The sequence below is a fragment of the Halichoeres trimaculatus genome, unplaced genomic scaffold (assembly GCF_033239565.1).
Source record: "Halichoeres trimaculatus isolate MK-OKI-2021-1 unplaced genomic scaffold, fHalTri1.1 fHalTri1_scaffold_20, whole genome shotgun sequence".
NCBI classification, from domain to species: Eukaryota; Metazoa; Chordata; class Actinopteri; order Labriformes; family Labridae; genus Halichoeres; species Halichoeres trimaculatus.
In genome coordinates, this window is record NW_027437198.1 from 26,990,100 (window position 1) to 27,004,282 (window position 14,183).

At 41.0% G+C, this 14,183-nt stretch overlaps 1 protein-coding gene across 1 annotated transcript in view; it reads right to left on the reverse strand.

Annotated features, from left to right (window-relative positions):
* The window catches only part of nudt1 (nudix (nucleoside diphosphate linked moiety X)-type motif 1), a 63,171-nt gene extending 55,070 nt beyond the window's left edge, over positions 1–8,101 (reverse strand). The window contains exon 1 of the mRNA XM_074697063.1: positions 8,052–8,101. Within this exon, the coding sequence (XP_074553164.1) occupies positions 8,052–8,067 (16 nt within the window). The 5' untranslated portion in view covers positions 8,068–8,101. The remainder of the gene's footprint in view (positions 1–8,051) is intronic.
* Positions 8,102–14,183: the final 6,082 nt, after the last annotated feature.

The following is a 14,183-nucleotide window of genomic DNA, read 5'->3' on the forward strand; positions in this document are numbered from 1 at the left end:
GTTTAGCACCGCGCTCCCATGATGCCGTGCGTTCCCGCATGTCAGGAGGCCATTACTCTGAGTGTAATAAGGATAAAGGTGGATAGAGATATCAATAACAGGCGTGCATGCTGGAAAGCGACAATAAAGCTCGATGAACGACATGACGGCGATAATTGCTTCTTTTATCGCTCTGCCTCCGCTCCGTGTTTTGATGTATTAACCACACTTTCCCCTCCATTGTTATCAAAGTGTGAATATGGCACCAACAGGAGAAAATTACAGAGAGCTGGCTTAAAAACAATACTCTAATCAAGTGCTCCTGTTGTGTGATCCTGGAAACTTTGAAAAGTACAAACACAGTTTTTCAAACTCTGCATCCCGCCTCTCTCTGGTGGATTAATGCGTTCCTACCCGTCAGTTCGTTCCCCTAAACTTTCATCGTTCATGGCATGAAGCACCTGAGGCTAAAGATGTTTTTGTGTGTGTCCTAAAAACAGTTCGGCGAGGGAATAGTCCCAGAGCTGCACCAGCTAAAGGAGAGGAGAGTGGGTGTTTTCATTTTTTAGAGCAGTTAAATCTGTACAAAACAAGGCGAGATGAACACTCAGAGCAGAGATAAGTGTTGTTTTTTTACCTGGAGTGGAAAAACACAACACAATATGATAAAGTCATACTACTTCAAGCGGTTGTTTGATATGGTGGTGCTATTGTTTCATGAGGGATAGCCGTTCTTTCAGAGTAAAGGTCAGGGAGAGATTTCAAACGACTGTTTGGTTCAATAAAAATCTAAATAATGGGATTTGTTTTTATTTCATGTGAGAAAAAATACACAAGGCTGAATAAAGTTTGATGTTTGAGGTCTGAAGGTGAGTGCAACAGTTTGTTTTGATCAGTCGTCAGGTTTGCGTGAGTTTGCAGACGTTTACTAATCAGTCTCAACGTTAAATATGGATCTGAATTCGGACGGAGACTTCTGTCTGTGCTCTGGGTTCAATTCATCTGTATTTCTGCTCAAACTTTCCTGATGTATTTAACAACCACCACCTTCTACAACGCTGCCTCTGTTTTCGTCTTGCTGTTGCCCAATGGACGCATTGGTTAACAGCAATGTCAACATAAAGGATGCATGGAAGTCTGAGAGCAGTGATGCTAACATCGTTTGAAAAGCATGGATACATTTTTGTACGTAAAGAGAGGAGAAATGGGCCTTTAAACTTGGTTATACTTGATGCATGCCCAAGGTCCACATGGCTCTGTGAGGACGGATGATGATCACCCCAATTTTAGCTTCTTTGCACTGGCTCTGGATCTTAATTCACGTTTTTATTTTATGGAGCTCGCAGAGCTTTGTGTATCTGCCTTTATTTTGTTGCTTTTGTATAGCACTTTGGAGATGTTGGTCTGTTTTTAAAATGTGCTATAGAAAAAAAAAAAGAAAAGAAAAGAAAGATGTAGGAGCCCCGCCCCCGGCACGGTCCACAAACCGATTTGTGAAAGGAATCAGCTTTTGCAGCTTTATTGGAAGTGATGGAGGCTTTGAGTTCTCACGCTATAGGGCGTGACCTGAGCCATGCTTCTGATTGGGCAAGCTCACAATCTTAACATCCTCTATTTTTGCATCATTGTATTTAGAGTGAATAATCCCTTTGTATGGCTCATTTCTTGGTTGTGGACACTGGACTGGTTTTGTCTTCAGTGATACTTTTATTACTTTTTCTCCTGTGTTTCTCTGGAGAGCCTACATGTAATCATGGCTGCATTGTTTACATATAAAATCAGCTGTTAGCAGCCTGTAGCAGGTCAATGCTAACTGGTGCTAGGCCAGATGTTTCCCCACAAGGTAAGGATAACGCTGGTAGTGACGACACGGATCTGTCCTTCCATCCATCGTTATTGGGAACGTAAGATCTATCTCCAATAAGATGGACGAGCTAGCTGTGCTAACCCAGCAACAGAGGGAATACCAGAGGGAAAAGTAGCATCATGCTATTCACAGACATGGCTAACAGAGCTAACATCAGGAGACAGAGACTGAACAGACTGCTGAAGAAGCTCAGTCCTGGACCCTGTGGAGGTGGAGGCTGGCTGACTGGACAATGATGGACAAGCTGTCAGCATCTATTTTCTTATGGAGCTTTTTACACTTTCTATACACTTTCTTACTTTGGTTTTCTTGATTGCTGCTGTGACGCCTCCTGAATTTCTCCTCAAGGATAAATAAAGTGTTTTCTATTGTATTCTAACCATAATCCAGCCTCAGGACCCAAGTCTGGTGATAGTTGGACTCTTTGATTTGATCATGAACCTGAAGTTTCTCAGACCCCCTCTCTGGTCGACTCTCCCTGATGATGAAGCCGTTTTCTCACCTGTTGCTCTTCACCCAGCATCCATCTTTCCCCACCTCGCCTGGCCGTTAGAGCGTCCCCTGTCGCCCTTTGCTCGGTCACAGATCCATCCTCTCTGTCACTGATTTACGCACTGACTCAGCAGCTCAATCATTTTGTCGGGAACCTGTTGGATTCCCGTTCAGCCGTGCACGATCAGAGTATTAAATCATCGTCATCCTGGAGGAGCTCATTTGTTATCTCGCCTCAGCTTTGACACAGCGTGACAGCCATGACAAAAACATTGTTTGTCCTGTTAATTAGCAGTCAGTGCTTTACAGACAACAACCGTCTGAGGCCAAGAGTTCCCGTACTAATCAGAAAGACATCAGGATTACGTTCAACCACAGCTTTGGGGAAAAGAAACATTTGGACACGCTTTAAATGTTTTCCTGCCAACTTCACTTTAGTAAACTACGAGGCGGCTTGGCTGTAATTTCCCCTGTGAGATCATCTTAAATTATTTTCATCAAATATGTAAACATGAACTTATTTATGAGATTTGGAGCCTGGCACGTTGCTGCTCCGTCTGTCTTGTCACTGTCTCACAGCTGGCAGCAGGAGGCCTCAGCTGGGGAGGAGAATTAAATCTGGCAGTTCTGCCGACGTTTCAGAAAGGATGGAAATCAGACTCTGAGGGCTCCTTTTAGAGCTCATCCTGTTTATTCAATAACCGCTGCAATATGATGAAGCATTCAGGGTTTCTCTCCATGTTTCTGCATGCTCTCACAGAATTATCTCATCTTTTCATGAAGGGATAACTGTCCGTCAGCGCCGACATTTAGAGGAGACCAGGAGGTGCTCTGTGAGACCTGGAGGAGCTTTGGCTTTTGCCAGCTCAAAAATAAGGTTAACACCAGAGAAGAGGACATTTCTCTGCTCATGGATGGACTCACTCACCAGGCAACAAATTCAGAAAAGATGCTGTTTGAAAGAGGTGTCAGAAAGTCTGAACTTCATGCAGCAGGTTCTCGGTCTGAGGGATTCAGAAATAAACGGTGATTTAAACTCAATCCTTTCTTGTACTAACGGCAAATAAAGAATTGATAAGGGGTATGCATGAGCCAGGTTAACGGCAAGATCGCCAAACTTTCTCTTTCTCTTTGTTTACATGATTGGCTGGCTGATAACTGCTGTTTGTGTTTTCTTGAAATAAAATCTACATTTCTCCAGCTAAAAAAGAACTTTTTTTTAATCTTTTCTCAGTCACACCATTTGCCAGGTTTAATGCTGGCAAATGGTGCGGGCATGCTCAGTTCAAGTTTGTTTGATGGTGTTTTCCAGGAGGTTCCTTTAATTATGACGTAATCTGCACCTGTGTCCCTTTCATGGTGTAATTATTTAACTGGGCGATTATTTGCAGTCTTGCATGCAGCTAACACATGCATACTGGGATCTGTACATCGATATGAATTTATCATCTTAAGGCTCTTGGCAAAAAAACAACATATTTTGCAGTACTCGTTACTCTTTTTAAAGTAATATCGTTACTTTATCTATAACTACCTAAAAACAAAAATATATAACACTTTGCATTGTATAACTTTTCTTTATACCCCACAAAATTGGTAACTGTGTTCTGACTCCTCGTGATTCTGAGTTTGTAAAAGCACTTTGGTCTGCATGTAACAGGGCAAATCTGCAAAAAAGTGCTGCTGAAAGCATGCCAAACCCATAGGAGGCAGTGTGTTTCACACATGAAACCTGAAACAGCCAATTAGAATGAACCCCTGTCATTCAGCTGTGACGTGTGAGAATAAAAACATGTTTTTAGACCTAAACATGAAACCAGAAAAATAATTTTTGTATGAAATAGAAAATTCAAAAAAAACAATTTTAAATTGAAAAAAAAAAAATAAAATAAAATAAAATTTCAGTTTTAAAAATTTTCAAAATAAAAAATGTGGAAAAATTGCAACAACTTTGATTTTTCAGGCAAATTAGAAAATAAAAAAAGAAAAAATGAAAAAAATCCAAAAAATTGCAAAAACTTTGATGCATCAAAAATACAAAACTAGAAAATGCAAAAATTAAAAATAAAAAAAATTGTAAAAACTTTGAAATGTCAAAAAAAGGAAATAAGAAAATGCAAAAATAAAAAAAGTTTAAAAAAATTAAAAGAAAGAAACGCAAAAAAAATGCAGATAATTTGAGACACCAAAAATTAGGAAATTAAAAAAAAATGCAAAAAAAATGATGCTTTAAAAATGCAAAAATGTCAAAGAAATTCAAAAGTTTATCAAAAAAATTAGATAAAAAAATTGCAAAATATCAGTGACAAGCAAAATCTAATTAATCCCAAAAAATATTTTTTTCACAGAATATTTCAATCTGATAACATATATAGATGATATCGCTTAAATCATCATTTTTTGTTATTTGCTCCATATCAATCATGTATATTAAGGCATTGGTGGTTAAATGAATCTAATATGCTATTGTGAAAAGCAACTCCACCACTGATGACCTATCAGGTTACAATTTGAACTCATACCAAACTTTATCTAATCTTTAATCCATTCCTACTATTTTCATTACTTTGTTTTCAGAAATGATGTGTTTTCTCACCCAAATGACTTCACACACTTCCTGTTGTTTAGTAGAATAAGAGTCAGAGGTTAAGTCACTGATTGGCTCTGAAACCCTTGTGAGTCCTGGTTTCTGGACCGACATGATAACCAGCAGAGCTGATTGAGGGGGGTGACCTTCAGTCGCGCTGATCCAGGCCGGCTGCTCTGAGCACCTAATATTGGCATTGGATTATTCCTCCATTCTTAATGAGTTTACTCGGCTCTGGATCAAGCCGCCTCCATCAAGGAGCATCCGCGCAATTATGTTTATCAGGAATCTGAATCTAAACTGGGCTGCTGGACAAACAGGCTGTTTTTTCCTTCTTTTTTTGAACGGGGATTTAGGTTTTCTATTGATCTTGGTGTTGAAAGTCTTGCCAACAGGATGCAGGTGCTGTCAGAATGGAAACATAATTCAATTTGTGGAGGAGTCCCTGCTCAGCCTTTTATTTCTCAGAATACAGCCAAGAAACGCTGGACGCTTCATCCCACAGAATGATCAGCAGCTCGTGAGAGGAAAGTGAGCCATCAACACGAGCATCCAGCGTCGTTTCTGTCAGGGTGAGCTCCCGTAGTCCTCCATCCCTCCTGAGCTCACAGTGAGTTGTGGGACTAACGCGTCCCCCGTGGAAAAGAAGTCTAATGAGAGAGGCCAAACTCATAAAGAGAGCAGAGCCCAATCACGGCGTCTTGACCTTGTGGGGCCATCGTAATGAGAGAAACCTTTGAGGAAGTGAGCAGCACTCCAGTATTTCATTAAACTTAATGATTTCCTTTAATTGTGCTTAAAGGTTGAGTAATAACCTCTTTAATCCATGGGATATCTTATTGTTGGTCTTATTGCAGCCAGGCAGGGAGGAACATGTTGGATCTACTGCTTTGGAAAGCTAAAGTGGATAATGATAATAATGTTAAATCACTGAAACCGTCTCTGTCGAGTCACATGAGATGTTGGGATGATTAGAAATTCAAACGACCACACGAGTCAGATTTGGGGCTAATGACATCCCTGTAGCATATTTTGAAATATGATCGCTTCCATCTCGCAGATTTGGTCTCGTCTGGACTCTTGTGTGCAGCACTTAGCCGCCGTCTTTACAAATAATCCTCGCCACAGTTGGCATTTGAGGAGGATTTTGTTTCTGCAAGTGTTTATTTTTTGGCTTGTGCAACAGTATGAGCGGTAAGTCCGATTTTAAAGGCATAATGCTTCCTTTTTCTGGATTAATCCTCTTATTTAACCACTTTTCTCCCTTGGTTAAATCTCAGAGAGATAACCCCGCAGAGGCAGGGCTGTACGGGATCCCTGGCACACCTCTCTGGGCCCGTGCACCTTTGATCGATGTTTTTCAGATTGACTGAGTTAACCGTGGCCTGGGGGCTGCACCTGCAACCTGGCTGCAGGGATTATTTTCTGTAGCTGCTCACAGAGCGTTTAAAGCAGCAGGGCTTGTGTTGTGCTATTCCACCCGCTCAGCAAACAGGCCTGAACTTGGCCTCTCGTTCATGCATTTAGCAGCTCTGCCTCAGTTAGCATCACACAGACTGTCACAGCTCTGACACTCATCAGTCCAGGAGCACAAACTGCATCATCACATCGCTTGGCCGAAGGTTAGACGCCACATTAGCTCTGCAACGACTGAATCTGTACTATAATCTGCAGAAAATGTGCAGAATCATAAAATAATCACAACAAACCACTTCACAAATGGAAACAAGTGTTTTCCAGCAGATATCTGTGTGAGAATGTGTAAACTCTGCCGAGGTAAAGAAGAAGTTTGTTCTGGTGTGTTTACATCTGCAGTCAGAGCGCTAATGAGCAATTACATTAGCTCAGGCGTTAAAAGGAAAACAACTGCAGCCACATCCTCGAGTCCTGGAGTCCCAAGGGTTTGAAAAAGTGACCAATGCATGAAAAAGGAAGCGTTAGCTTGAGCCATTAGCTTTTAGTACCTAAAGAGAAAACAGAAGATAGCAGACGAGCTCTGACATGGAGAAACTGAAGCTGCTAAATGCTCTTTTTGTTTATGTTTGTTTGTTGCTTCCATGAATAAACCAGGTCTCTGTCTTCTGCTCGACAACTTTACTCTTCCTGGTGATGAACTTTTTAAAGATTATTTCCCTTTAGACGCATCAGGTCCTTCACAACAAAAACACAGCGAACAGACCTTTTTACCCCTGTTTTTTGACCCCGACCCTTCACATCTACAGTGGCCAGTGGGTGACAGACAATTTTCACAAACCAAATGCAAGAGCGCATAAACAGAATGCAATAGCACAAAACAAATGCAAGAGCAAAAACTGCAAATACAAAAGCCACATATGCAAAAGAATAAACATAACAATGCAAAAGCTACAGCAAGAATGAAAGAACACATACACAGAAATGTAAAAACTACACTGAAATGCAAAAGCTACAACACAAATGCAAAAGCTATAGTGCGAATGCAAAAGCGAAAACACTATTGCAAAAGGAAAAACACCAATGCAAAAGCTTCAACACAAATGCAAAAGTAAAAACACTACTGCAAAAGCAAAAACACAATGCAAAAACTACAACACAAATGCAAAAGCTACTATAAAAATGGTAGAGCAAAAACCACTTATGCAAAAGCTACAACCCGAATACAAAATCTACAATAAGAATGCAAAAGCAAAAACACCAATGCAGAAGTGACATTACAAATGCAAAAGCTACATTCCAAATGCAAAAGAAAAAAACACAAATGCCAAAGCATAGACACTGATGCAAAAGCTACAACAAGAATGTAAAAGCAAAAAACACGTGAAAAAGCTACAACAGAATGAAAGTTCAGGTCAGTTATCTCAAAAGTCACAGAAAAGTTTCAAAATGGTATTCTCTTAAATTTCATCCATAAAAAAGCCTAGTAGGAGTCTTACTTTGCGATATCCTCCAAAGAACTTACATTTCTTTATTTACTGGAAAAAAAGGTCATCTTATATTTAGCTTCATGAAGCTATAACGTTAGCATTAGAGCTTTATTTATCTTAGCTCACTCATTCACTTACTTTCGCAACTTTTCTGTGTCGGTTAGGAAAACTGTCCTCTTACCTTCTGTTTTGTTGGAGCTTTTGTAAATCAGCTGACACCTACCAGCCACCGTAGACATCACCTCTGAACGCAGGCTGATGGTTTGACATAAAAAACCTAAAAGAGTTAAAAAGAACTTCTCAGTTTCTGAGCAAACCAACATAAAGTGACAGCACCTTCATCATTTTCTTTAATTAACAAATTAAACAGGTGTCAGATTATTTTCTGAACAGTATTTTTCACTGACAGCTCAGTTTGCTTTCTTCAGCCTAACAACTGCATACAAACACTTCCAGGTTGACACGTGCGTTTAATATTATTTCTATTAAATCTCTGGGTTGAATTTATGGGTCATGGGTGGCCCAGGTTTGTGAAGAAGATATTTCTGCTCTGATTTAATTAATTTCATGTACGTTAAGAACCATTCGATTTAAATCCAGCAGTCGGTGCAGAGAGCCGCGCTCTCGTCTCAGTCCTGGCTCCTGAATTACAGCTGTAATATGATACGATGACGGCCCCGAGGCTTTCCAATTTAATTACACTTTTAAAGAAAATCTCACTGAACAAAATGTCCTGAATGAAAACATTATTCCTTAATTAAGCTTCATCTTCACATACGGGCTTCACATTTTTATTAGAACAGGAGCAAGACCACGAGGCAGATAGGAACAGAGGAGAACGTCAGGGGTTTATGGAGTATGTGAAGGTTTTTGTTGGGAAATGGTTTTTGGTTTGAGTTCAGAGTTTAGTTTAGTTTGTTTTTTGTGTGTGTCTTCAGTTTCTTTGTGTTTATTCTTTAAGATTCTTGTCTTGTTTTTCTTTCAGTCTGTGTCGAACTTCTAGTGAGTTTTCCAGTGGTTTGAGTTTTGTTTCTCTTGTAAAAGTTTTGGATTCAAACTTTGGATTCTGGTATTTTGAGTTTAGTTCAATAAAACAGTTTTTGTTAAAGGTCCCATATTATGCAAAAATCACTTAATTAAGTCTTTTAGTTAAATTTGTGGGTCTTTGTCTTTCCTCCCAGCCCACAAAATGTGATATTTAATGACCAAACCTGTTCTTAGTAGAGCTTGTGAATGTTAAATCCTGACCTAAGACGAGCTGTTTGGAATTTCTGGGGTTTGCCAGCGATTCCCTTTTTTGAATATTCAGGAGCAAGTCTGAACTGATTGGTCCACCGGAGCAGAACCCCCCCCCCCCATCACTGCTCTGTTTTTGGCTGTAAACAGCCACATAGCTCCATGCTCAAGCTTCCCATCTCAGAAGAAGACAGACTGAGTGTCTAGAGTTCATTTATCAGGAAATGTTCCAGCTACACTCAGTAAAACTGAGCATGTGTGTGCTAGTCACTTCAGGGCCGACTGCTTTTCCAACTTTGGACAGTCCAACAGAGGGCTAGCCAATAGACTGGTCCTGAATCCAGGCGCATTACCAACCATCCTCCAACAAACCTGGGACCCTGGAAATGTGAGTATTTTAAATGCTGTGTGCTGTGGAGCAGATGGAAGAGCTTTTCCTCAGTGTCCCCCCTGTCTCTGAGTTAGCTTCAGGATGCTAACTTTAGCTGCAGTTAGCCTGTTGTTTTAGCCTGCAATGTTACGGTAAAGGAGCTTCTCTGTTTTCTAAACATTGTGCACTCGGAGCTCGTGGCGCCGCTCTCAGTGACGTGGAAGAGCGGGGCGGTATCAGCGGTGGCTCATTTACATATGAAGGCCACGCCCACTAAATCAGAGCGTTCTGAACAGAGGGGCTATGAGAGCCTGGAAACAATGCTGCTGTGCTTGATTTATTGGCTTTTTGGACCAAAACATGTTACTACCATTTCATGAAGACATCAATGATCCAGATTAAACTGCAGGAAAGGAGCAGGAGATGGGAGCTTTAAATCTGTAATTTCATCCTCCACCTTTTGTTTCCTGCTCTTTGGTTCGTGACAGTTTTTCTGCAAAACTGTCAACACAACACAGAAATGAGACGCTTCTTAGATTTAGAAGACGCTTAATCTGGAAGAGTTAAAACTGACAATTGCTAATAATGACACAGATGTTGCTGAGTGTATTCGTTAAAGTGTAAACACAGCAACCTTCAGCAACCATCGCTCAAACTTTTTCCCATGCCTCTGTCCACCTCGTTACGTCACTCCACAACCATTCGCTCCCTTGAATTTATCAAACCCACCTTGGCCTCATCTCCCTCTGCACTCTGTGCTTCAGTAATGTGCGACCGGGGACTGCCTCCAAACACCGCAGCACGGAGCTGTTTCTGCTGCTGTAATGTGATTCTGAGGCCTTCTTTGCCAAAGAAATACACAACCAATAAATGCAATGTCAGCAGAAAGAGTAATCGTGTTATTAGATGCTTATAAATTTATAAAGAGATGTTTGCTTTGATTTACTCCATTAATTGTCTGGAGCATTTCCATTCAACTTTAGATCACGTGAGGAAATAAAAGTCAGGGCGCTGTTTGAAAGCCCCGCAGAGGGTTGGATGGATACCGCTTCGTTTGGAGCTCAAATCTTCTGCACACGTCTCAGCTAGAAATACATCATAAGGCGTAAACTGAGAGGCCGTAAAGCTGCGGGAAACACTAACGCGAGGAGGAATCCCTGTTTGCTCGAGCGCTGGAGTGTGATGTCCAAAGATGTCTGAAGGGCTTTGTTCCCAAAGATTTTAAGCAGCAGGCAGATAAACCCTGCAGCTGTGTGAGCGTTTGGATCATGAGAAATTGATGTGTGAGGAGGGGGACACTGATCCGTGCTGAAATGGGACAACACTAGAAAAAAAACGCCAGCGACATTTCCATCCGTGGCTCCTCTGAGAGCCGCGCCAGGTCAGGCGTTGGAATTAAAGGGCCACATAAAGAGTAAAGGGCCCGGCTGTGACCAGCGTTTCTTGCTTCATGAATCAGGGGCGAGCAGAGTTTGCAGATGAAAGAGGTTTCTCTGTCAGGGCCAGCTGTCCCTGGAGGGGGGGTAACATGCAGCATGTCATTACTCCCAGAGGAGCCACGCTGCTCTTTCATGAAGTTACCAAACACATTGAAATTGCTTTCAACTGTTGATGCCTAAATCTTTGTGTTATTGTGTCTTTTTATGTTTGCATTAGTATTAGTATTGTTTGCACATGAGATTTCACCTGTTAGCAGCCCGTAGCATGTTGATGCTAACTGGTGCTAGGCCTGGTGTTCCCTATGAACTGAGGAGAAGGAGGTGAGGATGACGTGCTGGTGCTGCTGTGTGAGCTAAGAAGTGAAGACATGGACCTGTCTATCCATCCATGGTTATGGGGAATGTAAGATCTGTCTCCACTAAGATGGACTAGCTAGCCATGCTAACCCAAGCAATTCTTTACTCTGTCTAAAACAAACTCACAATGATGAATAACACGTTTGCTTGCTGCAGCAACTTTCTCTTTATTTTTATTTATTTATTTATTTATTTTTTTCTTCTCTTTTTGGTTCTCTTTGAATTTGGAGCCTATTATTACTTTGTATGTCTCATTTGTCGGCCAATGACACCAAACTGTTTGCGTTTGCTGTGATGTTTTTACTTTTTTTTGCTTCGATATGCACCCAGAGATCTTATGTGCAACCATGGTTGCTCTATCTTACTGACAAAATTCATGACTGCTCTGACCTATCCACATTTTAATCCCAGCTCAAACTCATCTTTTTACAATTGCTTTTACCTGTTGATGCCTAAATTATCATGTTATTGTGTTATTGTGTCTTTCATGTGAGTTTTGCATTCTGTAAAGTGTTGGGGTACTTTAAAAAAGTGCTATACCAACAAAAATAAACAGCTTCTACCCAAGAACTGTCGTTGCAATGAACGCCGCAAGAAGCCAAATCCTGTGAAATAAGGAAATTTCGTTTTATACCAAGTGCAACACTCCTTTGAACACAATATCCAGGTCGTTATTTTTATTTAAAGTCACAATTTTTCCTATTTTAACTTAAATTGTTTTTTTTCTATTGTGTTATTTTGTGCTATGTTGTTATTTGTGTTATTATTGTATGTTTTGATATTTTGCACCTTCTGTTTGTCCACAAGAGCTGCCATTCTTTAATTTCGTTGCACCTTTTGGTATGATGACAATAAAAGAATTCTGATTCTGAAATGTATTAGCAGCCTGTAGCATGTCGATGCTAGCCTGTGCTAGGACAGGTGTTCCCTATGATCTGAGGAGAAGGAAGCGAGGACAATGACCTATCCTTCCATCAATGGTTATGGGGGATGTAAAAGCTTTCTCCAGTAAGATGGAGAAGCTAGCCGTGCTAACCCAGCACCAGAGGGACATTTTTTTTTTTCAAAGACACTTTTTATATTATCCTATCTATAATTTATATCCTATTATCTTGAATATTTTGCAGTAAATACTTTATTGTTTTGCTGCTGTGACCCTGAATTTTCCTTCAGGGGTTAATAAAGTTCATTCTATTTGATTAGCTTTATTTATTTATAGTGCACTTTAAATACAAACATAGTTTGTGCCAAAGTGCTGTACAGCAGGAAAAATGGAAAAAGCGCATATGGCGCGGACTAAAAGACACGATAAAAACATAGCACAGAGAAAAACTTCTATTCTTCCTCTTTCCCTCTAAGTTCACATAAACTCCTCCCTCCTCACCTTTCCTACCTCTGCTGACACTCCCTGACCCTCATGGTCCCCCCGCTCTGACTCCTCACCCGCAGACCCCTTTTTGTTCAGCCTGGTCTCAGTTTCATCAGCGTGAGTAACTGATACCCACAGGAGCCCAGCGTAGCGTAGCTTATATCAAAATAAAAGACAAAGCCCATCACTCTGAGAGAAAGTGTTATTGTGTTGAGCCTCAGAGGTCAGAGGTCACAGTCAGTGTCAGAACAAACATAATGGATAGATTCAGCGCTTTGCTCAAAAGCACATCAACAGATCACACTGTTTATTCTCCCTTTTCCACATCTATTCTCGCCTTCAAAGGACGCATTTTGAGCACGCTCAGTCTTCAAACTGATAAATAATTCCTCTCTCCGTCCCCGTGCATGTATGCATTATGTATTATATGTTAATGAAAATAATGACGGTGATATTTAAGACAGCCTGCAAGAAGCCAGAGCCCCAGTTACTCTGATGAGGGAGAAAGAAAACAGTGATCCTAAATTCCCCCCCGCTGTGTGGGAGCATTATCAGCGGCTCGCTCGGCGCTCAGCGCATGGCGGCGTTTCCTGATGAAGCTGCCGCTGCCTGAGAGCAATGATGCAGTTTGCTGGGAAGCGAGCTTTTATGTGATGGCCGCTGTATCAGCGGGCAGCAGATGATAATCTCGCCGAGTCGACGCTGAAAAGGATAATCAACTTGCTTATGGCCATCACGAGGGGGAACAATGCGAGAGAAAAGACACGGAGCCTCTTTAATTATTAATACTCTGGCAGCGGCTTGTTCCACGAGGGGAGCGTTAACCTGCTGCTCGGCCGTTCACACACAGAGAAACCGTGGGAGGGTCTCGCGCTCTAATGTGCTGGGTAAAATGGCACTGCCCTGACCGCAGAGAAAACCCATTTTCATCATCATTTTGACAGAACTCGTGGATAGTCTGGTCGCCCTGAACACTTGTAAAGTGCCATCTGGCCTCGCCGACACAAACACAGTGAATAAATAAGGATTCTGGTCTCCTCTCCTCTTTGTTCTGCCCCCTTTGTCGCATTTTGTTTTGAAGCTTTTGTCGTGTCATCGCAGGAAGTGGACATTTCCATGAGAATCAGGATATTTACATGACTGAGCTCAGCTGAGAGCTTCAGGATGGATTTCAATTCAGTTCAAGGATCTTTATTTTCCTGGTGCTAAAGGAAACATGAAAAAACACACTGTAAAAGTACAGAAATGATCTGTGAAATAACAACCTTGATTTTTTTTGAAGTATTATGCCGATAGTGACAAAATACTGGAAAATCACAGTCAGATTGAAGTAAAATGATGGGAATTATCTCTAACTATATTTGTTGCTCATTTTATAATGTTTTTAACTTGAATTTGCAGGAAAATCTTATTAGTTTTATGAACCGTATGTAGCTGCTCCTGGTTCCCTCCTCACTCACGGTTGCAATAACGATCATGCTTTAATAATGAAATGTTCTTTGATCAGTGACAAGTTTCAAGCCAAAAAACCTCCAAACAGAACACCCTGCTCCTTCCTGGTAACACTTTCTTCAGATGCAACAT